Consider the following 23,836-nt stretch of genomic DNA (forward strand, 5'->3'; position numbering starts at 1 on the left):
CGAATACCAACATAATTTAGCCAGTCAAGTTCATTTTCAAAGGTACACAGGGTATCTACAAATTTAGAACTAAGTTTTAATTCTAATAAAATCGAAACTTCAAGGAACCAACATTCGAAATTCTTAGTCTTCGATAATAGGATCCTTGTAAGTCTATACGACGCTTGACACATTCATATAGCTGCTTGATTCTTCCGCAGAACGTACCTCTGAAATACTGTTTAAGTCTCTGGTTATGATTAACTGAATTTTTTCAATATTATTAAAGTACAGATCTTTGAAATAATATTTCAAATTAGGAAAGGGAAAGAAAGCTTCAAGTACCAAATATTGTGAACAAAAAATGGATGTTTGAAAACTGTGACACGTTTCTTTGCTAGAAACTGCTTTTCGAGGATGGAATTATGTCATTGCGCAAAAGAAACCAGTTATTCGACTGAACGTTTTCATACCTAACCCGCTGAATTCTTTGAGGAAGTTTTTTTATGTCTTTATAAAATATGTAGTTTATCACTCTTCTTCAGGGTAAACTTAACTAGTGAATTATCCCTTTCCAATAATAATAATAAAAAAATATAATTTATAGTGTACGGTTTCCCTTATTATGCATAAAAAATTATTTTAAGTCGAAAGACCTTTCCTGAAATCCTCAACTTTCCCAGATATTTCTTCGCCAGAATGTAAATTTAAAGTGAGTATTTAAACGAGTGAATCTCTGAGTTTATTCAGAGAGTGTTTTCGCTAGCCAGCGCACGTTTCGTTGCTATCTCGCTGTTACGCCTCTTGGCCATTTCGGATTGTCTTCACGTCTGTTAGGCTTTGTTGAATCAACCTAAGTTAGACGTAACTTAATCTGTTAATCCAGCACTATTCTATTTTAGATTTAAATTGATTTATATTCTACGTTTAAGTTCCACCGCAAGTGGTCGGCGTTATTGTAAAGCACGAAATCCGTGCCTTTCTGTTCTGAGTTGAATTAATAAAGGGTTATTTTCCCCATTCTTCTGTGCCGGTTATTTTATTTACACCCGTTCGAGAATTCGCCAGGTTCATTGTCGGATATAGTTTAGTTTATGTGGAGTAGAAGAAACATATCTTACAATATGCTCTTTTCTTCAGGTACTTAACTTCTGTAATTGAGGTGAGTCGAATGTTTGCGATGTTGTGTCTAATCAACGAAAAATATTGGACATTATTAAAGCTTGTTTCCTCTATGTTGTTCACAGCATTCCAGACGTCTTCTTTGCTCTGTTTCTAGCTATGCAATATAAATTTATTACTTTCTTTACTCAGCTTTTAAATGCACGACAGAAGATATTCACTAGATCAAAGAAACGATTAATTGCATTCAAAAGTCTCCCCGAAAAGGTTACAGGAGAAGCAAGTTGAGACGTCATAATAATAAATGCTCTCAATTGTTGTTTGGTAGGTTTCTACGGAGATATAGTCATTATCTTCCCCTTTTTGTGGTTCAGTCAATACATAAGTTTCTTCTAAAAAGTTGGCGTTTGTAGCAAAATCTAGAGATTTTTGATTCTAACAATGATAGATTCATTTCGTTTATTCTGTTAAACATTTTGAAGCCGGTTTCCATTTTACACACACGCACAGTCTTCATTATTTTAAATCATCACCAATGCAGTTTAAAGGTTTATTAAAAATACTTATACTTGTGTTTGCGGTTCCATAAATTATGTCAAAACTTTTCCTCCAGACAACCACCTTACTTCAATGTGCAGCAGTAGGAACTTAGATGGCTTACCATATTCTTCACCCTCTAGTATGTAGATTCTGCATTTAAGAGATGGCCAGTTTATAAAGTTTATTATTTCTGTTGTTAATGAACACTTACTATCTACACAAATAAACATTCCAAAGAAATCAAATGCATAGAAAACAGGTGAAAGAATCGTTTAGACATCACAGTACTCTCACTACACTTTGAACCCCCACGGTGAAGTGACTCCAGATTAATTAAGCATCTCTAATGATATGTGGCTACGTTTCAAGAATCTTCGGACGGAATCCTTGAATTCCTGAATGATCGAGAATGAGCTTTAAGCAATGGTCAAGCATGGAATGCTTGAGATATGAAACAAAAACCTGCCTAATATTCGTGTTACAAATGCTGTTTCCAAATTTCTGATTTTTTATTTTATTTTTAGTTTCTTATTCTTCAGTTTCATTGAATTCAAAATTGACGTTTAAATTTTAGTGCCTGCCGCTTTTGAAGTTTGCGTAGTTTCTGATGAACTGACTTAATTTTCTTCGTCATTTTTTTCTTTGTTTTTTCATTCCATTGTATCTTGTTTTCATTAGCCCAAAAAGGCTGTTAATTTCAAAACGGTCTTTTGCGTCGATTCGCTTTTCAAACTAATGCCACCAAATATTATCGTCATATATTATATTTAAGGGCACTAAATAATGAAGAATCTGCATGAATGCATGAATGTTTCTCGCATTATGAAGAAACAACGGTATCTAGAGACATGAAATCTTGAATAACGTAGTCCTCCAACAGATGGCTCCAACAGATAATGGGCACTTGGAAGCGCGAATTTTGAATTTAGAATTTGTTTTATTATCTATTGAAAATTCTGTAAAACTTTAAAGAATTTTTGATTAAAAAAATCAACTATTTCAAAGCGATCAATGGCAACACTGTTCGGGGGAAAAAATTCTTTTATCCCCACCGCGCGGAACTGTGTATCGGAAATTCTAAAGATACGCTGTTTTCCTGTTTCTAAATGTTTTGTGATATTGTTGTTGAATTGAATTTTATGTATTTTAAGTGCGAAGAACATGATATTTAATAAATAAAGGTAACACAAAAAACGTTAAAAAAACGTCATTTTGGCTTAATATAAAATCTGAAAGCTCTCAGATAGTTTTTTATTTATTTATGTTTGAAATTAAAAACCACGAATTTAAAATCAATGAAAAAGCACTTACACTCAGCTAACTGCTAATGATTTTTAACTTTTATTTATTTATAATTATAAGTGTTTTATTCTCATAAGTGTAAAAGAAAGACGGAGTAAGAAATAGATGGAGAACTTTCTCGTTCACGATTAAAAAGGTATAAAAAGCCGGAAGGAAGCATCTCAGTTTACAGAAGTTGAACTTGAGAATTATTTTGAGTTGGTGTGAAGTGTTTATACGTTTCTATCGTACGCTATGCCACGACATTTTCTTATAAATGTGCCTCATGATAGGACTGTTGTTCGACAATTAGCTCATGCTAAGGAAGAATATCTTGTTTAAAGACTGAATAACATTGCTAGACTGCAACGTAAAGATGAATCTGGTCACCCGTTTGATATTCGGCAGGAAATCTACTATGCTGAAAGTGATACCGCCAACATTACTAGCTCCAAGACCGATGATAATGAATGAATTACTCGATATAAAGTTGCCAAAATGACACCATTGCGTCCTGCTACACCTGTGCCGGATAACAGTACTGAAAAGACTGTTATTTCCTTGGATATACATCAAATATTTTCGAGTTTCGAGGTCAGTTTCATTCAGTTTCGAGGCCTTAGTAACAGCTACTGTTCCTAAAAGCTCTATGGATACAAATGAGTTACCCTCTGCTGCAGGGAAAAATCAGCCAGATGTTAGCGTCACAGCATTTCAGATGTTGTCGCCGCTTCACCTGAGAAACGCAAAGAACGCCTACGTCCAATCGTCTGTCCTCAACCGGAGGTATCCTGGAAGGGAATTAGAAATCTATTTACCAAGCACGGAGTAAATGGATACATATGAATCCTGACTAAAGACGGAATTTCCATTCTTTTCGATAACTCTGCTTGTTGTGATCTCGCTTTTGAAAGTTTTAAGAATGAGTTTCAATTTAGTTCTTTCGCCAGAAAAAAAATTCTCCTCTTAAGATCTTTATCCGCGGACTACCTGAAGACTCGGATATTGAAGATATCTGCACGGAACTGATAAATGATGATTTCATAGTTCTTAAGATTACGCAATTTTTCCGGAAGTCTAATGGAACAGAAATGAAGCTGCCTGTATTTTTTGCGTCTCTGACCAGAAATGATACCGGCAGAAGTATCTATAAGAAGAAAACTATCCTGGGTCTCAATGTTAAATATCGACTATTCAGGTCGAATAGGAATACAATGATATGCTTCTGATGTCAAAGATTTGGCCACGGACAGCTTTTTTGAAACAATACGCCGAGGTGTTTGAAGTGTGGTTCTGATCACCTAACCTACAAATGTGCTGTGACAAAAAAAGAAAACCCACCTATGTTAGATGTAAAAAATCGCACATTGCGACTTATCAAGGGTGCGAATTTTTTCCAAAAGTCCTTTAATACTACAAAAGATGATGAGACTGCTCCCGAGCCTCCCAATAAATTTAAAAAGAAAGCTGAAAAGCCTAGAAAATCGACTTCTGACGTTACTTCTGCTTCAAAAACTGTAGATGCTAAATTAGCCATGACATTCATGACTTTGGACCTTACTTTAAAGTCTGATTCGCAAGTCACTAATTTATTAAGCAAATTTGCTGGATTCTTCGGCAAAATTTTAAAATTTTCTAAGACTTTTAAAGATATGAACTCGAAGAATGAAAAACTACAGCCTGCCTCGCAGTTTCTTGGACTTATTGAAGAACTGAATATTGAATTCTTTTCTACTTGTATCGAAGAATGACTGAACAACTGCATCACACCTCAGATGGCGCCACCTTTAAAGTCCGGCTTTTTCACATTTCAGGACTTTTAATCCTAAGCCAGCTATGGTTTTGGCCCTTTCCTTTATATTTAATGATTTTTATATTATGTATTTCTTATACTCGCATGTTAATTTTACTTGAATTGGACCGCAACACAGCTAGTTAATTACACTAGCTACTGTCGGCATAATAAAGTCATGTTTCTAAGAAGTGGATGCCAGAAAGCATTGAGTTTACTAAAATATTTAAAAGCAAATCGGTCTGAAAAGGGAGGGAGAGAAAGAAATAATAATAATGATGATAATGAAAATGTTTTGTGTAATCATAATTTTTAATTAATCATAAATTTAAGATATCTTTTCATACTTTTTTTATTCAGCGGAAACTGAAAATTACCCTTAAAACAGTAAATAAAAAATTATATTGGTAATTTCTATTTTCTGTTGTCTCCCCTTTTTTTTCTTCACCCAAATACATACAGTCTCTTTGGAAAATTTATATATTAATATAATTAAATTTAACCTTGAAAATTAAATTGTGTAATTAAATCCTCCCCACCAAATACTCCAGTGTAAAACATATTTCTACTGAGTAAATAAAATTTAATTTTCATTCTATATAACATTTTTAACTTTCAGTGCAAAATCATATTTTATTTTGAAATTTTTTCATATCATATAATTATGCCTTTATTCTATCTTTATACTAATTTATATAATAAATATATATGAGCTTTTAAATTAATTTTCTTGTTTATGTACGTAAATATGCAACATCTTTACGAAAAATTAATTTATTTAAAGGGAAAAAAATAAATTGAACCTGAAAATTTAAGCTATACGTGATACCTTTCCTTAAACATTTCAACTTAACAGATATTTCCACTGAGTAAATTTATATAATTTTCCTCCTTGTGCATATTTTTATTTCCACCACCTACTGACTTTCATTTTCATATAATTTAATAATAGCATGATATTACAGTCATATTAGTTTTATTTAAGGAAAATATGGCATTTGTTTCTGATCTACTGGAAGCCTCTACTTTAAGGAGCTTTGCCCTAACATCTCTGAACTGATGTTATAACTTTCATGCAGAGCTCATGCAGATTAAAAATTATTACAAAAGTTACTCAGAATTTAGAACTCCATCAGCAAATACTTTGCACACGATAAAGATTTATCAGAAAGGTTCTACAAAAATTACAGAATTAATAATTTACCAGATCTAATTCTGTAGATATCAGAAAACAGAACTCCACCAGAAATTGCTAGAATACCAACTTTAAGAATACGAAATTCAAAACACTTTTACAGATCTAACTCTGCAGAAATCAGAAATCACAACTCTGTCAGAAATCGTGAAGGGGTTCACAAGAATTACCTATTAAAGAAATTCTGCGGAGTTAATTCTCTTGAAAACAGAAACTACAGCTCTGTCAGAAGTCGTTAATGGTTCCACAAAAATCAGTGATGCAAAAAATTCTGCAGCTATTAATTCTAGACAAATTAAATCCCATAAGATCTGTCTATGCTCAAGATTGAGTATAAAATAAAATAATAATAATAATAATAATAATAATAATAATAATAATAAAAAAGGGGGGGGGAGAAAAATCTGAAAGCCTTCAGATTTTATATTATACCTAAAGGGGAGTTTTTTTAACGTTTTGTATGTTACATTTTTTTATTAAATAGTTTGTTCTTCATACTCAAACCACAAAATTCAATTCAACAGTAATATCACAAAATATTTAAAAACAGCATATATTTAGAATTTCCGATACGCAATCTCGCGCGCTGGAGATAATAATGTTTTTTTTTCTCTGTACAGTGTTGCCATTGTTCGCTTTGAAATCCTTGAGTTTGTTAATCAAAAATTTGTTAAAGTTTTACAAAATTTGAAAAAGATAATAACACAAATTCCAAATTCGGGCTTCCAGATGCCCATATCGTGTGGAAGACTACGTTATTCAAAATTTTATGGCTCTATGTACCGTTGCTTTTTCAGAATGCGAGAAACATGCATACATTTATATTCTTCAATATTTAATTTCTTTAAGTATAATGCAAGGCTCTAATATTTGGTGGCAACAGTTTGAAAAGTGAAACGCCGTTTCATACTGGACTACGCGAAATGCCAAAACGAAATTGATATTCCTTCTGGGCAAATTGCCCCTTTGGACTAAAAAAGACCATTTCAACGGCTTCACTTTTGAGAACGATTCTATAGCGGCATATAACGTCGTAATGTAAAGTAAAGAGCTTCACGGTTAAAAAATTTTGGAAGGATACTTCTAATGACGTTTCTAGTATTAAAATTAGGAAGAAAACATTCGTTTCTCAATAAAAATCTTAATTTCGTTTTTTTCGAATGATATAAGACGAAGCAGTTTGAAAAACGTTAGTAACATTATTTAAAATAACATTCTCAAAGCCATACATATACATGGAACCTATTTAATTTGTATGCACAGATCAAGAGACTCGAGACTGGAAGAAAAAAAAGCGATAAAACACATATTCACTTCGTTTAAAAAATAAATTATACTATTCATTTCCATTTCACTTAATTTCATTGCATAAATATTAAATCTACATTGATGAAGTATAAATATTTCGTAAATACATTTGGTATACATGTCATACATTTTCTGTAACTTTCAGTTCGTAAAGTTATGCTTATAAATAGTTCTATTAAAAGAAACAAAATTGCTGTTCTTTGAGCTATTTTTAGCTGCCCATCTGTACTTCTAAAACAAATGATTCTACTTAGACCCAAATATGTGATATAGGGCATTAAACGTTTTTATTTATTGACATAAACTTGAAAATCTTCATAAAAATTACTACATTATAAATTAAATATTATTCAAATTGTTTCAATTAGGTACATTATTGAAGAAGGCAAAGCACACGAGGGCTATCTGCCTAAGGGGAGGGATGCCTTCGTGGAGACTTTCTAAGGGAAACTGTCTCGTATACACGTTACACATGAGGAAAACCACGAAAACGCCCATGCAGCCAGCCCGTTCGCATAAAAAGAAGAATAGATAATGATTATAATAATAATGAAAGCATGTAAATTAAAAATTAGAAAAAATTAAAGAACCATCATAACATAAAATGGTAAAACATAATGTAAATTAAATAAAGAATTAAACTAAAGAATGTATGGAAATTAAATTAAGAGTGTCCCAAAATTATATTTCGCGTAATGTCTACATTTTCCAAATCGCTAAGTTTCCAAGTCGATATTGGAAAGACCTCGCTAAATTTGGAAGAACTGTAGAATAAACTATTATAAATTTAATTGTTATATTCTACAATTTATGGGAACTTATACATTAAATAACGTATTTTATTTATAAAAGATTTTGTATTTTATATAAATTTACATGAGATTGGTACAGATTTTATGTAAAGTATTTAACATGTATTTTGAAGGCACCTGAAATAAATCTTTCGTTTTTAGGGGAAAAAAGGGCTAAGATGTTTCACTTTAAAAAAAGAGAAACCCGTATTAATCGCCGCCAAAATCAGTATAGTTTAATACTAAACCTATTCCAGTCTAAAATTTTATTTATTTAGTTAGTTATTTTGTAGAGACATTAGGATTTTTTTTGGAAGCAAGCGAGATGAAAAATGAGCAATCGCCTTCGCCGGGAATCGAACTACGAACCTTTGGAATACCGGCCCAGCGTGCAGAATCACTACATCACGAAGGCACGCTAAGAAGGCGGGAGAAATACCTTATAATTTGATCATTCATTTATTCTGGCTAATTTCATAGAAGACGTTAGCACTGTAAAGAAATGCAGAAAAGAATTGAATCGTTGCTAATATCACTTAAATATTGGTTTGGTTTGGTTTATGTGATTATATCAAACCCTCGAGGGTTATCTGCTCAAAAGAAGGGATGCCTTCGTGCAGGACTTTGGCTCGTACACATATTACATTTAAGGCCCAACTACCCGTTTTCAACGACTTTTTACCGCTTTGCCGCTGGTGGATCCTTAAGTATTGGAATTGGTTTCTTAGCTTTAGTATAGTTTTAGTTTTAAGGTTTCAAGCTCAACTTACCAGTTACTCCATAATGTTTCTTCTGTTCTTGATAATTCTCCTTTTCTCTAAGTACAGGATATCCCAAAGTAATGGTTCCATCTTTGAACGCTACTATAACTATCATTTTTTAATGGAAGGAATACTATTAAAAATGGCAGCCATTGACAGCAGCAGTATGCAACTGTATAGCAGTATAAAACGGTCGACAAAAGCGCATATGATTTGAACAGGAAAGGAAGCATAAATGAATCGGAAGATGTAAAAAGGGGCTTTGTGACAAAACTCAAATTTAACAGGAGGGGGAAAAATCTGAAAGATTTCAGATTTTACATTACGCCAAAAGGGACTTCTTTTTAACCTGTTGTGTGTTACCTTTATTTATTAAATATCACGTTCTTTGCACTTAAATCATAAAATTGAATTTAACAGCAATATCGCAAAATAATGTTAAAATGAACATATCTTTAGAATTTCCGATACACAGTCTCGTGCGCTGGAGATAAAATTGTTTTTTCTGTACGAAGTTGCCATTGCTTGCTTTGAAATCTTTGAGTGTGTTCATCAAAAATTAATTAAAGTTTTACAAAATATGAAATCGATAATAAAACAAATTTCAAACTCCAAATTAGGGATTCCAGATGACCATATTCGGATGGAAACGTACGTTATTCAAAATTCGATGGCTCTAAGTACCGTTGTTTTATCACAATGCGAGCAACATACATACATTTATGCAGATTCTTCATTATGTCTTTAAATATAACACAGGGCGATAATATTTGGCGGCAACAATTTGAATTTACATTTGAAGTTTTCAACGCAAATTGCCAAAACGAAATTAATTGTCCTTCTGGGTTAACGCCCTTTAAGGTTGAAAAAAAAAAAACTATCCCATTTTTTACAAAAATGTCAGAATTCAACAATAAAAAAACAATGAGATCGATGTAACTACAATCCATGTAATTCAGCGTTTTTCAAACATCTTTCGATATTCTTGTGAGGAATGGGATAGTTTATTGTTGTAAAATTTGACTTTTGTTACATAGCCGCTTTTTACATCTTACGATTCAAATAGTCTCAGTAGTGTTTCTCATATGATCCGGTGTACGTGACTTTGCAGAGTATAATGTTCCCACACTTCATTCATTGCTTTTTTTCTTATTTCTGCATCCTCCTTTATTAAGATCACTCACAGTTTCATCCTTCTTGTGCTTGTAACGTAATGGCGCATGATTCTGGAAGAGCATCAAATTCAGATCTCCACTGCCTTTACGCATTCTTAGTTTTCGGATGATATTTTAAAACTCACGTTGTTTAAAAGAAAACGGGTGCCTATATCTTCTATTTGGTATATTTTGACTGATGTCGCCTGGCGAGTTGTGGCAGAACTAATAGCAGAGTCATTGCCACACACTCAACGAAGACGCTGCATTTTCAAGTACAAAATATCCAATTAAAATCACATTTAACATTAAAAAAATATCAACATTATTTTGTAATATTCTGAATGCAAATTTAATGAAAAAAAAATAATCTAATGTCTCTACAATGGCCTATGATTAATATGAATACAAGCCAGTTTACTTTAATACGCCCTCCACGAAGGCGTGTTTTGGGCTAATAGTTATCGTGTACGTTTTTATTATTCATTCAGATGAACCTGATCGATTGTGCTAAATTTTTCTAAACTTAGATTTTAAATTACGTCCAAAGGGGCGTTTTTTTAACATTTTGTGTGTTACCTTTCTTTAGTAAATATCATGTTCCTCGCACTTAAACCATAAGATCCAGTGCAACAGCAATATCGCAAAATAGTTTTAAAACGAGCATATCTTTAGAATTTCCGATACAGAGACTCACGCGCTGGAGATAAAAATGTTTTTTCTGCACAACGTTGCCATTGCTCGCTTTGAAATCCTTGAGTTTGTTAATCAAAAATTCGTCAAAGTTTTAAAAAATAGGAAATCGATCATAAAACAAATTTCAAATTTGGTCTTCCACATGCTCATATTCGTTGGAGGATTACGTTATTCAAAATTCGATGACTCTATGTACCGTTATTTTATGACAATGTGAGAAATATACATACATTTACGCAGATTTTCATTATTTAATTTCTTCAAATATAATGCAGGACTCTAACATTTTGTGGCAACAGTTTGAAAAGTGAACCGACATTTATCCGTCCGACGCAAAATGCCAAAACGAAACTAATAGTCCTTCGGGATTCAAATCCCTTTGGACTAAAAAAAAAAAAAAAAAAAAAAAAAAAAAAAAAAAAAAAGCGCAAAGCGCGACTCGATATAAAGATAAAGCAGTTAATGGAGAAGACCGCGTTGAAATCTTGCGACCAATTTTTATCTGTGATAATATGTCAGTGAACTGGGTAAGTAGTCAAACGAAAAGAGATGATTGAGCTGTAACCTCAGATTTTAATTTAATAACTACATAATTAAAATATAGTTTATTTGGCTATACTTCTAGTAAAGATCGCAACGCGTTGAAATAGGATACAGTGACAGTTAAATTATTTATCTTGACACCCGGAAATTTGCAATGGGAGCTTAAAATCTTTGTTGAAGTGTAGTTTACTGCTATAGAAGGAAGCCTGTTTCTTTTGCCTTTCGAAATGGATTTAGAGCTCTGGGCTAATATTAAAGCTAAATACATTTTGATTTAAAGTGACTTTATTAATAATTACTTTAACAGCAATTATCGCATATCCCCATACGTGCTGTTGTGATGTAAAGCACGTTGTGTGGATAGCACGTCTCAATAAACGTGGCAATTAGAAATACATACTACATCCGTGGCAGGATACAAAACAATTATAAAGTACGTGGTTCGAATCCCGGCAGAGGCATAAATGATTCTTGTTGTTTTCTACTCAAAAAAATTGTCTGTGTATATTTAATTCAATTTTTGGATTAAATTTAATTTGTAGCAAGAAGTATGAAATTTTGTAATAAATACGTGTAAGTAAGTACCAGAGACATTTTAGTAGACTTTGACATTTGAGGAGGCAACCCTAAAACCTGCGCCTCGTAAATATTTTTTGCAATCACTTTCCGCACTAAAGCTTAATTTAATATAATTAAGAAATCCAGAATATAAACATTAGTTTCTTAGTGATAAAAATTAATTCTTAAAATTTTTAAAAACTATGAGAATTTTTAACTGTTTTGCATTTGATTTCATAACACAAAGTTTTACTAATTTTAAACGATTTAGGATTCATTGATACAGGAAAGGCTTTTCAATATTGTTTACGTATTAAGATTAAGAAGACACCATATACGGCACCTGCAGCGGCATAATCTTTTTAACTTACTAGCCGAACAGTTAGCGCATGAAAAAGACTTAGTTTAGTTAGCCATTCCTCTGATAAGGTTTTCAGTGCGTTGAATGAGATACAGTGTCTTAATGTAATTGACATATAATTTATCATTAGCTCAAATAAATTTGTTTCTGAAGAAAGGAGGTGTATCTTTTGTCACTCGAAATGAATTGAGGATTTTGTCTTGAAGTTAATGATAGAGAAATTCTGAGCTGTTAACGCTTAAATCTATGTGGAATTTATCGCATCCCCCCTCTTGCAAGCTTTTGTGGAGCTTGTTCAGCTTGGCATAGGAAGTGCGAGGCTTGAGTCCGGTCAAGGGCAGAGTTAAATTTGCATGCTAACTTGCTGCAAAAAAATCCTTATTGCCGCTATAGTAGCGTTGGAATTAAAATGTAGTGGATGATAATTACCACCTGGAGTTGGTCAACTGGCTCTCCTGCCTCTCTTCTATTGTCCTTTGCATGGGGAAAACGTAAAGGAATTATCGCATTCCTCCATGCGTGCTCTAGCGGTGTAAGTGGTTAGTATTTCTGCCTAGTAAATGGAAAAATCTGCGGTTCAAATCCAGGCAAGAGCACAGTTGATTTTTCACTTTTCTCGCTTCGAAAGCTTATTGATTTATTACAAGTTGACACAAAGATGGTTATTTTAGTTACTTGATTTTGATTTTTAGCCGGACTCTATTCTTAAGAGGAAATATGAAATATATACATATATATTTAAAATTTCACACATTTTAATGCTAGAAGCAAGGCTTAAAAACCGGTCCCTCTAGGTATTTTGTAAGTCGTTTTCACATTAATGTTGAATTTATTAAACATAAAAAATTAAGAAATGAATAATCAATTTTTAATAATTAACAAGATATAATAATGAATTGGCAATTAAAATGTTAAAAAACACAAGAATTTTAAGTCATCTGCGACTTATCAATTCCTTTGAATTTTATAATAGGAATTTTTACAGATTTTCTAAAATATATGTAATTTATTAATTAAGGAAAATATATTTTTATGTCACTTACATATTTTAATAATGAGGCTTTTAAATCTATGGAAAAAATAGGCAAGGGGGAAAATTTTTTTTTTTTTTTTTTTTTTTTTTTTTCCAGTTTGTATTAAAAGTAACTCATGAAACTAACAAAAAAACTTGTTTTGTACATCATTATATAAATTAATCATAGAGTTAGAATAATTTGTACAATAAATCTAACGCGGGTATAACATAAGTTATTCTATAGCGATACGCGTAATGCATGGAGCTAGAAACACGTTTAATTAATTTATAGTAATTTTTATGTTTATAAAAGTTATCAACTAAATAGTTATAAATTGTATGCATAAAATGCCTTATAAAGTACATCAAATAGAGATATTACTAAAAGAATAAACTTATAAATTGATAAGAATCACATATATTGCATTTAAAGCTCTTAGTTATTTGAGTAATGTCTAATATTAATCTGCAGGATGAATTAAAGATCTTATGCCAGGTGAAGTGGAAACATCTCTCAGTTCCCTAGAGTGAATAGACACGATCATATACCTCTTGCAAAGTTTGGGCTTTCGAAGTCGTGTAGATAGTAAAAGCCTTCGTATCATGACATAAAGTAATTGTAAAAAAATCAAATATTAAGTTATAGATGTTTCTAACGGCGGAGACTGACAAACATTCTATTCCTCAGTCTTTTTACTTTGAAACTTATACTAGAAAATGCTTAAAAACTAGGTGCTTGCTGTAAATTTTTTACGCTAATTTTTTTGTTAAAGAAATAGGATTTATTTCCCTTCGTCATCTGAAGTCATTCATTAGAGCAACAAAATCTTTTACCGTTTCACAAGGAAAAGATGCAATTAACTAAGATACACAAAATTATCTATTTTACTGCCATAAATATAACAAAAAATCTTCAAAACTTCAGATGTCCGTCAAGTGACTTAATATAACTTGATTAGAATTTCGAAGTCTTTTAGCAATCAGAACTTCCCGCTTCAGAATCAAAACCCAGTTTTTACGTTTCCATGCGTGGGATCTTCATCGGTGTCCACCCACCAGTTGAGAGTCACCTCGGGCCCCCAGGAGATGGCGCTGTCACAGCAATCACTGAAGCGCCAAAGTAGGGTAGGCAGGGGCGGCTCGCCAGTCAGTGGCCACCCGCAGAAACCGATGGCTGTCCGTCACAGACAGTGCTCGGGACCACGGTTCCCGCGCCGCCCCAGGAATATGCTGGACCCCTTCTGATCAAAGGCGGCGGCAACATGCCAGTGAGGAGGGGCCACGTTGCCCCACAGACAACATTCGTCGACAGCATTATCAGGAAGTTCGAAGGTCTCAGTAAGTACGAAGCCTGTTTTCTCTCTCGGCCATAGATTACGAAAGAGATCGCGCCAGCGAGTGTGCTATATCGATCCCGAAAACATGGCGCGTACTGTCGTTTTCCCCTCGCCGTGTTCAAAATCTCGTCCCTCTCCGAGTCATGTACCATTTTTTATTCCAACAGTCTTTTACCCCATACCCTTCCCAACTTCTCCGATCGGTGTCCATCCTATTTTTATTCCCGTTTGCCGCAGGATTAACGAAGATGATGAAGGGGATGAGAGTTGGAGAAGAGGGATTACCAGAGGCAGACTTCGAAAAGAGCATCAAGAGCAATGGCGGTTGAGAGCATCACTGCCGGGTGCAGGCGCTTTGGGACACTTGGCAGAGATTTTCGAACCTTCGAAGAGGCTTAAGTTGTTTTTGGGACCATCCGGAGTCCAGTGACCCCCATGAAGTTTCTTTGCATCGTTCTATTCGTGACGAAATGATACGTAATTCAGTTCCGTTATCGAAGTCTACGCGTTGCCATGGATACGCAATGCAAAAAAGAGTATACAACTCACTGCAGTCATAGCCAATGCAGTTAAAACGTATCGAACAGAATAATATCATAAAATACAAGCGAGAAATCTAATGTCATTAAAAAGAAAGATGGCAATACTTAATGAACCTTTAGGTTTCAGTTTTTGCAAAGGTATTACGGATAAAAATATAATTCTCGTATAAATACGATGACATTTGAAAAGGCTGTGAAAATGGTTTGTAGAAGAGATTAAAAACATAAAGAAGAATTTACATACATTTAAAATAATTATGTGTACTTTCAAAGTTTAGAGAGCACTTTTTAATGTAAATTTACATGAATATTTGATCAATGTTTATTATACACTACATGCCGCTTCTGTTAGTCGTAAACATGCATGCTAAACTATTTAGAGACACATATTGATTTCGCTCAGTAAATGTTATTAAAATTTTATTTATGGTTTAGAATATTTATCAATTACTGTACTAAATATTATCGTAAATTTCTTTGCAAACTAAGGATAATGTGCAATACCTATTAGAAATTTAGGTTAAAATAACACACTGAATAACGATTATTGGAGAAGTTAAACAATTACGCTGATTCTTGCTGTTTAACTTCACTAATCTATCAGAATCTTGATCTTTAAATTTTGGAACAATTAGCTCACGAAATAAGTTTCCTAATTTTAAGTGGAAAAAAAAACCTGTTTTACCTCAGTTTATGTTAAAAATGTTTAAATTATAGTTGCTTATTTGAAGTATATTGACAATAACATTTATTAGTGTTCTATCAAACACTAGACAGAAATCAATAATTCAAATTCGTTTTTTATAAAAAATATTTTCAGTATTTATACATCAGTTACTTGAAACCAATGAAAAAAATGCCCTTTTTATTTTGCAAACACATTGATCAAGATTTAAGCGTTTGGAAAGGTTAAAGATAAGATTTTCAGATATTAGTTTCAGTTGTTAAATTTACTTTGAATGCATCTGTATTATATATCAATACATTTGAATAAATTATAATTCACACAGTTTTTCTGCAAACTACTTAAGATATAGATAAGTTAGGAAAAAAAAACTTTGCATTTAATATATTTATGACAGTAAGGAAATTTTCTGAAGTTCATTATTAAGAGCTTGCATTCTCTTTTTTTTAAAAAAGGAAAATAGTTTGATAGTACTTTAAAATACTGAGAGATTAGGGACTTTTGCGTTGTGAGTGTATAATCTATATTTTATTAATTATTTCAGTTTAAATTTGAGGAACAATAGGAGGGCTTTAGTAGAAGCATGATTGCTTAGTCGGAATCAAATCCTAACTACTATTTTAACAAAGCATTCATAATTATAAGAATTATTAATGCATTTTAAAACAATTACTCAATGCGATTGTGGTATAAACTGTATAAAAGTGTACATTTCTACCGTATGTAAATTAATGAATATTTAGATTTTATCAATTTATAATTTAATTTAATAAAGCCTATTACGTAATAAAAGAGTTTGAATGCCTTAAAATTCTAAACTATTAGGCGTACAGATAAGTTTTGGAAGGAGCTATATTTCCTGTTTTCACTTCTGCATGTTGGCGATAAAAATTTTAACTTTTACAGCTGAAGATACAAGTTTTAAATTTATTAATATAAACATTGCTAGAAACATTTGAAAGGTTAAATTAAAGGTAAAAACAAAAAATACATTTTATCGCGTAATTCAATATCAGATTATTTATTAATCATCAGATATTTTTGTAATTATGTATTTTATCAGACTAAACTAATTGTTACTCCAGTGCTGTAATTCAGATAGATAATTTGTAGATGATTTTATAACTTCACTTACATATTTTAAATAAAAGTATCATGGAGACCTTTTTTCGTACAAGACAAAGATCGTTTATTTTATTCATTAACTATTACAATTTTGGGTTATTTTAGGAATATTATCCTATCACGAATAAATTTATTATATTCATGAATTATGGGTATTGAAATGATTGCAGGGGTCAAAATAAGCAATATTTTATTACCGTCTTTGGATGGTTTCACCGGCAAAAATATTTTATATAATTTTTACAGAATAGGATTATTTTTGGAATTATGAATGAAAGTTTTAATCTTGATGAGTTACATATAGAATAAATTCTTCCTTAGAATAGATTTGTAGTAAATTTATTGCTGTAAACTAATTAATTTGAATAAAATATTGAAGTTTTCTATTTTACGTACAATAAACTTTTCTCCTGACACTAAATATTTGAATTTTGCAGTAAGTTTTGCAAAATTACAATATATTTTCATCGATATCCATTGTTTCATAAAAACCGTGATTTTTCGAATATTTATGTATCGCACACTGATAAGATTCTTATTTTAATTTTCTTATTGATTAATTTTTTTTGGGAAAAACCTTAGATATCTTAAAATGCGAAGATGCTTGGAAATAAAAATTATATTGATAAAAATAATTTATTTAATCAAATTCGAAATTAAAAACACTCCTACCAAACGATACGATAAAAGTAATAGGAATCATATTAGTGCAATTATTAGAAGTGCTAGTTTTACATATACATGGATTCACTTATAAATAATTTATACCAGAATGTAATTAGCATGTGCTAGTATAATGCCAAGTTTATAAAATGTGTAAGCATACATAATTTTTTAAAGGAAACATTACATGAATCTACACTAGAGTTTAAAAAGAATATTAAAACATTTTTGTAGATAAAATTAAACCCAGTTTTTAGCTAATTATGCTAATATTCTAAAGCTTAATAGATTTGAACAAACAACTTACAAATAATAAAAATCCGTGGCTTGTTTGAACATGCACGATGAAGCAATTTAAAAATTATGCTTCATGAATGTTCTTGTTATTAAGAACCGAAAATTATTATTGTTATTGTTCCCTTCTATTAATCAGATTAGCTTAAAATGTAGAAATCTGAATTAAGTATTTTGGTCTCTGAATCTGAATTCAAATGCTAGTTGCTATGATTCAGTTTGGAAAAAGTTGGGAAATGAAACATTTAAGTAAGCTAAGAATTCAATTTGCTTAGCGAAAAATTAGCATTCATTTTAAGTAATATCACAAAAGATATCGAAATGCAGAATATTATCCTGCACTCTTTTGTTTTGGAACACATGAGAATCGGTGATATTTAAAAAAAAAAACCATTTTCTTCCGCCTCCAGAAATATTTTTTATGCTTCTGACATATTATAACTTTACATCAAAATATTATAGTACTTAGACCATACCGTAGTTCTTAGGGAAATAATATTAGCGCTTGATCTTTTAAAGGTAGCTCGAATAATTTTCAAATTTCTCACACGTTATAAAGAGAAAAATCAACATACTCAACCAGGAAAAAAATTTTAAAATCTTTTCAATAAATCCTTTTAAATATTAATTAACATCATTACTAAAACATTTTTGGCGCCAAAATGCGTTAAAGAGCTTAGATTATTTTCACCAGGTATGTTTGACATTATAAAATCTAACGATGTAAATGAGTTTTATAGCAACGGTTTTGCAGTAGCAATGGAATATGAATAAAGCATGAATAGAACTAACGTGTAAAATGAATTAGTTTGATATTACATTAGTAAACGTTTGCCATGAATCTTTATAACTATAGACATTAATTTGTTATAATTTGTATATATGTAATTAACCTCTTTTGAATTACACTGAAATCCCCATTATTTATTGCACGCATTACGCCCTCATCGAATTAAGGAAGAATTCTTATATTAGGATCTCACTCACAGAAAATAAAAATCTAGTGGCTTATTTAGAGGGAGCGAACTAAATACGTGAGCAGGTTGATTGCTATGAAGTTAAAAGCTTAACACTAATGGCTGGAAAACTGCAATCTATGTTATCGGAAGTAAAAAGGTTTCTGTCAATGAAGGGGGAGATAGAATCAAGTCGTTCAAATTACGTTTTATTTGCAAGGGTTTAAAACTCCTACGGAAAACAAAACACAAAGATGATGTGAAGTGATAAAAACAAGGAAAACTATAGATTTTTACCAGACGAAAGTATTTTTCAGGCAGTGACTCAAAAATGAACAGCCAGAATCAACGAACTGAATATGAAGCTAGCTCATTATGCATAAACCATTTATTAAGTGTTTGTATAAATACCTAACTCCTTCTATATAAGATAAAAGTTGAATGGGGTAACACGGGTTCAAAGTTGAATGGCGTAATATGAGTTAAAAGTTGAATGGCGCAACATGGGTTCAAAGTTGAATGACGTAAGTTAAAAGCTGCACGACTGAATAAATTAAATTCAAATTTAATAGTAACTTAGCTTTAGGTATTGCTTGAAAGATCTTATTAGCGCATAGGGTCACAACTTCCTGGCCTACTAACACTACTGACACTCCGCTGTAAAGTCGTTTGCTACAATACTTTGTGCTTGTAAATTAGGACCTTGTCAGTGGTCGAGGGGTTAAGACAGCTGAATACTGGTAATCTGACCTAGCTCGGGTTCGAACCCAAGCGAATGGGCTGGCTGCATGGATGGTTTTGTGATTTTACCATGTGTAACGTGAATATAAGCCAGTTTCTCTCAGAGAAGTCTCCACGAAAGCATATCTCTTCTTAGGCAGATAACTCTCGAAGAGAATGCCATATTTAAAGAATCTAACCTTACCGAGTAGCAAGCTAGCTGTTTGGGTATCCCACATATACCTTCACTATACTCTGTATCAGTGTCTTCAAACAATGTTGACTAAGGGAATTTAAAAAAAATGTTGATTCAGACGACCAATTAAACTATAAGATTTTGCGGAGCTCGTACCGTTCTCAGAAAAAAAAATGTTAAAGAAGTAGCAGGAAAATGAAAGGATCATTATTTCTTTAGAATTTTATTCAGGAATAATGTCATTTTACGTTATTATTTTACGTAACCATAACATTAGAATTAAGAAGACTGATTTAATTAATTATTTTAGGTCTTTTGCGGTTCACGTGGTATTTAAAAATCTTTTCGAATTTTGTCTTGCAAAACACATTGAGAAATTCCATTGATTACGCGGAAGAGTTTGAGGGCATCTGCTCTGTGTCTATTATTTACAAGTTACTCTTTTCTTCCTTCCAATAAAGTTGCCCGTTGCCTAGATGTCTTTCTTACAATTTATGCAGTGTCGCTTAATTTATGCTTAACAATTTATGCAGTATCGGTAGAAATAACTAGAAATTATATTCATCGCGGGCTGTAGATGCCCATAGATCAATCGATTTCTTTTCTTATTAATTGTCAAATCTGGAAAAAAAAAGTTGTTCATATATGAATGTATTTTCAAGCAAAGTGATTGTTATTAGTACAAAAATTCGTAAATGAGTTTATTTATTTTTTGACATGTACAAATAAAGTTAATAAAATCTGTATCTTCAAGATTTATATCACCCTTTAAATTTATTAACTCCATTCACAATTTTTTTCTGAGTCGTTCAAGTATGTTTATAACTATAATGAAAATAATGCAAACTCGGACTAAATATCTAAAATCTTGAAAGTTTTGCAGCACCGTATTGGCAACAAAAACATAACTCAAATGTGTTCTCGGACCGCATACAATTGCTTTTTGAGTCAGTTTGAGACCATTGCCCTACAATAATAATTAGAACTGATAATAGGGAGTTTGATCTGTATAATAAGAAGCACACGGAGCAAATATACATATATCATGAAATGTGGAAAACCATGCTGTTTGGAAATAATCTAATATAATTTTTTTTTTTAATTTGCATAGTTTGAAGCAGTGCGTACGAAATATTATGCAGAATGAAATCTGTAAATGCCCCTTATGTCAAATGAGGATGAAATATTCTAATGATTCAGTTTAATAACAAAAAGATGTAAACTGTAAGCGTTCAAACTGTAATGCGCACTTTCAGGTTTTCGGTTAAAACAGGGCAGTGTGTTGCCATCCATAAGTAGCTATATAAACTCTATTAATTTGAACTGAAAAAGAGAAATAATTTTTATTAGTAAGCAGATAATTAAAGACTGATACCTGAGTAAAACCTGTTGACATTTCAGAGATAATTTCCGTCGTATAAATTGTTTCACAGAAGAATAATCGCCAAAGATAATGCAATAAGAGTTCATTTTATAATAACAGTTTAAAGAATGTTTGCTTAATAATTGATTCATTATTACTACATACTTCATTATTACTACACTATGGCATTATTACTACATTATTAGATTCATTATTACTACACTATGGCATATATTATGTAAGATGAAACCTTATTTTAATACTTTTAAGACTTAAATATTAGTACTTTTCTCTAGGGAATATGTTAAATTAATTTCTGCTATTTTTGGTATTGCTTCTGTTTGTTTATTACTTTGTATAATACAACTAAATCTTAATTTTAAAGTACATAATATCAACATTTCTTAGATGTTTTCCTTTTGCATATTTACATTTTAGTAATATTTCTAAATCCGTTTAATTCATGATTAATTCATGGAAACGTTTCCTTCAAACGGTCGTTTTAAAAGCTTTTTCTAAAAACCCTTAAGGGTTAATAAAATGTTTTATTTAATTTATTAATTTAGAGATGAGAGGATTGAAAATCATGGACTGTAAAATGTAATTAACGATAGCTCATTATTTTATTAACTGAAACGTCTTTGTTACAGAGATTAAAAATCTTAAGTGTAACTAAAGCGTAATAATTTCTTTAGGCATAACGTCATACATGGCTATTAAAACTGGTCATCCTAAATATGGCGTAGAAATATAATAGACAGATACATATATTTGATGGATAGAAATGTATAAATAGTTAGCTGTCGCAGTAAAAATTTTTTATGAAACACTTAATACCTGCATTAATATTCACTTATTTGTTTACTAAAAAGAAATAAGTGAATATTAATATTATTTTAATTAAATTAGTTTAAGAATATATTATAAGAGTTTAACAAACGCAGTAGAAAATACTAATGAAATACCATTCTATATCGTTAAATCCATTACGCAACATTTATGATTTCTTATTTAGAAGAAAATTTGAAATTTTATTCTGTAAATCCCTCGACCATATCAGTTTATCAGTTTTTAATTACCAGACGTTTTTAATTTAGCTGGCTTAAATTTCGCAACAATCCGTTTTACTTTTTAGGTCCTTGTACGAAGTAAAGAGGAAGTATTGCAATCGCGAAATTTTAAGGCATTATATTTCAACGAAAATATCCATTTTGACCGCTATTGAATACAGTTTAGCGATGTTTTGCGTGACATCTGTACGTAAGGACAGAATAAAAGACTTTTCCACCCAAAAAATTATAAAACTAATTTCAAATAAATTCTGAAGAGAATTCTTTTGTGGCTTCTGTACGTACGTACGTATCTGGCTTAACTCAAAAACGAGTAGCCTCAGAACGGTGAAATTTTGTATATAGGACTGCTGTAACATGTAGATGTGCACCTCGTATTTTAGTTGCAATCAGCCGCACCAAACGTATATAAATATATTTATATACAATAGCAACTCTGTTAATCGGCTCAGTGATCTCCGTTTCTTTACTCTTATATGTTTGCAAGTTGTGCATTTTTTGATTTAAAAAATGATTGAATTATGTTGTTCTTATCTTCCGGTTAAGTTATTATGCCTGTAGTAAATTTGCATGCGATATTTGTGGAGTTATCAACAATTTAAAAGTTGTTTTAGTGCTGCTAAACCTAATTAATTTTGCGATGGCGGACATGTTTGTTTACATTTCAAACTTGGCAAAATAGCGGATTTGTTGCCAATTTAGAGAAACTAAGCTTCACAAAAACAAAGATAACGCCATGAGAAATACTGAATCGTCAGTGAAAAACAGTTTCTTTTTTGTTTTATTTGCGTTTTATTTGCTTAATTTCTTTTATAGATCGTTTTAGATTTATTATAGTATTTGAATAGAACATGTGGCGACGATTAGATGATTCTTCAATTGATATAAATTTATATGCATTCTAATATGAATGAAATGTAACGCTGTTAAGTGAACCAGAGTGTCGCTATGGTAAACAAATATAGTGAATTTTAAAGAGTGCATTTATTTTATTGTGGTTTATGCGCTATCGATGAAGTAGATTTAATTCAATCCAATAAGTTTAAATGAAATGCAAGAAAAATGCGTATAATTTAATATTCCGTGCAAGGAAGTCATGTGGTGTACACATCAGATTTTTTCTTTTTAAGTTAAGTGGATCATGTACTTGAATAAACTTTCATCACCGAAAGCGGCCATTTTCGTCTACAAAGAAAAACATTTGTTTTGTAAACAAAAATGTCTGCAACCAGTCTGGAGATTCCTTGTATAATGATAACATTTCAGGATTAGTTCCGGTTATATATATTACTGTATTTGCTGACATATCTTGCAGAAAAGAATAAGCATTACATATTGAAATATAAGATTTCATCTTATAATGCCCATTAGCTACTATCATTACAGAATTCTATTGCTAAAAAGCTATTAATTGATCTTGAATTTTCCCAAACCATAATGAAACAGATAATTCTAATCCCATGAAAATTTGGAAAGAAAGATTTAAAATAACTGTGTCAACCAAGTAATTGCAGCATAATTGATATTTACACATTTTGATAATTTTATGTATTTTGAAGTTAATCGTATAATGAAATTTATAATTTTTTAAATATATTTCCGACCAAGAACTATAAAATGTTAAAATGGAATAGAATACATATATAGAATAACTTCGATTCCGATTTGCTGAAGATTTAATTGACGATTGATGGTTCTTGATTCTAATTAACCACGATTTAACTTGTTGTTTATTTTCCTTTTGCGTTTACGCACACTATATGCATTACAGATGAAGACAGATGTACTG

The 23,836-nt window shown here is 31.5% G+C and overlaps 1 protein-coding gene across 8 annotated transcripts in view; it reads left to right on the top strand.

Moving 5' to 3' along the window:
• The first annotated feature begins 14,234 nt into the window (after positions 1-14,234).
• LOC118190971 (voltage-gated inwardly rectifying potassium channel KCNH6-like) overlaps positions 14,235-23,836 on the top strand; it is a 609,494-nt gene continuing 599,892 nt past the window's right edge. For 4 of the 8 annotated variants that reach the window (XM_085811757.1, XM_085811761.1, XM_085811758.1 and 1 more), the window contains exon 1: positions 14,235-14,434. In XM_085811757.1, the coding sequence (XP_085667883.1) occupies positions 14,359-14,434 (76 nt within the window). In that variant the 5' untranslated portion in view covers positions 14,235-14,358. The remainder of the gene's footprint in view (positions 14,435-23,836) is intronic. The other 4 variants (XM_085811760.1, XM_085811762.1, XM_085811763.1 and 1 more) reach the window with 1 other exon arrangement.

This window comes from Stegodyphus dumicola, chromosome 2, assembly GCF_044657685.1.
Source record: "Stegodyphus dumicola isolate Sdum_Otavi_A_Nest chromosome 2, ASM4465768v1".
Lineage (NCBI taxonomy): Eukaryota > Metazoa > Arthropoda > Arachnida > Araneae > Eresidae > Stegodyphus > Stegodyphus dumicola.